The following is a 3,069-nucleotide window of genomic DNA, read 5'->3' on the forward strand; positions in this document are numbered from 1 at the left end:
AACAAATAATATGATCAGTAGCCCCAGAGTCTAAGATCCAATCAAGAGAATGTGCAAGTGAAGTAGACTGTAATGTGTGAACAGAAGACAAAGAACATAACACCTTACCTTGCAAATGAGAAGTAGACGTGCCTGCAAGAGGAGTGCTAGACACATGGTGGCTTTGCCAAGGAGTAAGAGATTTAAGGCTGGCCTGAATCATTGAGGCTATTTGCTGACACTGAGAATCAGTGAAACAAGAAGTACCAAAGTCACAAGAAGATGCAGTGGAGACAGATTGAGAAGACACCTGAGCAACCTGTTTACCATAATTGGTAGTATCTTTAGAACTAGACTCCTTGTGAGCAGTAGAAGAAGCTCGGGGTTTAGGTTTAGGTTGCCTAAACAAGCGATACCAATCATGGTATCCATGTAAGCAGAAATTTTTTTCACGAGTGTGACCATTGAGATGACAAAAATCACAAACCTGAACTGAATCACTTGTTGATGCAGATTTACGAGTATCAGGCACATAGTTGTTACGAGATTTTGCATTGTTATATTTGACATGCATATCAACATTTTCAGTTGGAACACCTTGAGTATGACAGCCTGGTTGTTCTTCTTCTTGTAATAAAAGAGAATAAGCCTGACTAAGACTTGGTAGAGGTTTCATCATTAACAATTATCCACGCACAGTAGTGAAATGATTACTGAGTCCCATAATAAACTGACTTAGCTTATGAACTTGCTCATATTCATCCAATTTGGTGAGAAAAGCATATTGACAAGATGTAGACAAATATATACATCGAGGCACAGGAGGGAAATCATCCATTTTATCAATCAGAGACCGAAACTTAGTAAAATAAGCAGTTATTGATATTGATCCTTGTGACAGAGACATTAAGTCCTTTTTCAATTGGAAAACCCTAGGTAAATTGCTCTCTGCAAATATAATAGCCAAATCATCCCAAATATCCTTCGCAGTAGTCAAATACACAACACTACTACGAATTTCAGGCATAATTGAATTTAACAACTAAGACAAAACCATATCATTACAGCGTTTCCACAAAGCATACATAACAGAAGACTAATAAGGTATTAAAATTGAACCATCAATTAGACCTAGCTTTAGTTTGGTAGATAAAGCAAGAGTAACAACATGACTCCATTGAGCATAGTTATGTTCAGTAAGTAATTGAGAAACAATCACATTACCTGGATTGTCTCCATTTTGTAGAAAGAATGGATGATTGACAATAATAACCGTAGATGATGAAGTTGTAGTGTGCGACGACGATGACACTATGGTAGTTGATGAATGTGCAGATGTAGAGGACACAGTATGAATAATATGTGAACTGGAAACAGCAGAATAAGATCGATAAGGTATGAGAAGATGAGTATGTAAACCCTAGAAGATCGAGATGAAGCTCTGATACCATCTCATAATATATATGCTTACATGTTTTATAATGAAGAAGAAGAGAGAATGTGTATATTTCAGATCTAGAAAATTGTAAATTACAGAATGAGCTCAGAAGCTCTATTTATAGACTTGTCTAACTTCTACATTTTCTAACTAACACCTATTGTTACTACTCTGTATTTGACAACTATTATAATCTTTACTAACATTACTATCTTTACTAACAATCTTCTTGGATTTGACTATAACGTGAAGCATGTCAATGCATTGTAGAATTGGATTCCATATGCATTATTATATTTGGATGATAATGATCGATGGAGTTGCACTCATGTCAATTTAGTACATAAAAATATTATTATTATTATTGATAGATCGTTTACATAAAATTTCTAGAATGCAAAATTTCTATTAAAAATACAAACATAAGATCATTCTATAATAATTAATAAAATAACAAAATGGGGGGGGGGTATGTTAGGTCACCACAACACTATAGAAGGGGGTTGAATATAGTGTTTATACAATCAAATCGATTTCGAACACAAGTATGTAACAGTAATCAAATATATTCAATATAATACTCTGTTATAACAGAATAATTGTTCTCTCTCAGTGATGAACAATATCACTAAGAGCTGTTAGGTTACAATGTATAATCTTTCTCGTGAATGATAATACATATAGTGTAAACCCTAAGTTGTGTTTATATAGTACACAGTTACAAGATATCTTCTAATTGATATGGAATATAATTCTGTCTCCTAAAATATATCAATCAGATATTATCTTCTACAAGTCTTCTAGTCTTCTAACTCTTCATGCATATCTTCTATTGTTTTAGTCACGATCTTTTCCTGCAAATCAACTGCTTTTCTTATCTGAAGTATGCGCACTTAAGTCCTGATATAAATCCTGACGGCCTTAAGTTCTGATATAAGTTCTGACTTCAGTAAGTTCTGATTTTCAGTAAGTCCTGATATTAAGTTCTGAAACTAAACACAACAGATTAGACATGACATCTCAAATATATCTAACAATCTCCCCCAACTTGTAAATTATGCAAAATATACAAGTTAATAGATTTGATGGTGTCAAAAACATTTAAGTACAAATGCAATAAAAGTTTATTTAGACAACTAACTACAACTTACAGTCCTTGTAGTTTTTACCAAATTTATCGAGTCAATCTGAATCCAAAGTGATTCTTGACAAAGTTTTATATCAGCTTTTCTTCTGCATTCCTCAGGACTTGAGCTAGCGTAGCTTTGACTTGCTTCAATTCTTCATCTTGACTTCCAATCTGGTAGATTGCAGTCCTAAGTGCTGAGATATGATTTCTTTCTAAACCATCACCAAGTCTGATTACTCTTGGATGGGATGAATCTTCATTATAGCACATACATTTCTCTTTCAGAATGACTTCAAGTTTAGCAGGATCCTTCTTCATTGTGATTTCACTTCCATCATTTTCAACTATATTTGGAATGAATTCTGTAACCCTTGATCCAAAAATTCTTGATTTATCCCTTATGGTCTTCAGTATGAAATTTGACCATCTCCTAGTAATCTCAGACTTTATCTCTAAAAGATAGTGAAAGAATTGAAGTTCTTTCAGAGATTTGTTCACCACATCTGATTCTGACATATGATAT

At 33.7% G+C, this 3,069-nt stretch overlaps 1 protein-coding gene across 1 annotated transcript; it reads right to left on the minus strand.

Annotated features, from left to right (window-relative positions):
* Positions 1 to 664: 664 nt before the first annotated feature.
* Positions 665 to 1,218, minus strand: LOC141714986 (uncharacterized). The gene is made up of 2 exons (XM_074518476.1): positions 1,204 to 1,218; positions 665 to 1,021 (listed from the first exon to the last, which is right to left on the minus strand). The coding sequence occupies exons 1-2, from the start codon at positions 1,216 to 1,218 to the stop codon at positions 665 to 667; spliced, it is 372 nt and encodes a 123-aa protein (XP_074374577.1).
* Positions 1,219 to 3,069: the final 1,851 nt, after the last annotated feature.

This window comes from Apium graveolens, chromosome 3 (assembly GCF_009905375.1).
Source record: "Apium graveolens cultivar Ventura chromosome 3, ASM990537v1, whole genome shotgun sequence".
Taxonomy (NCBI): Eukaryota; Viridiplantae; Streptophyta; class Magnoliopsida; order Apiales; family Apiaceae; genus Apium; species Apium graveolens.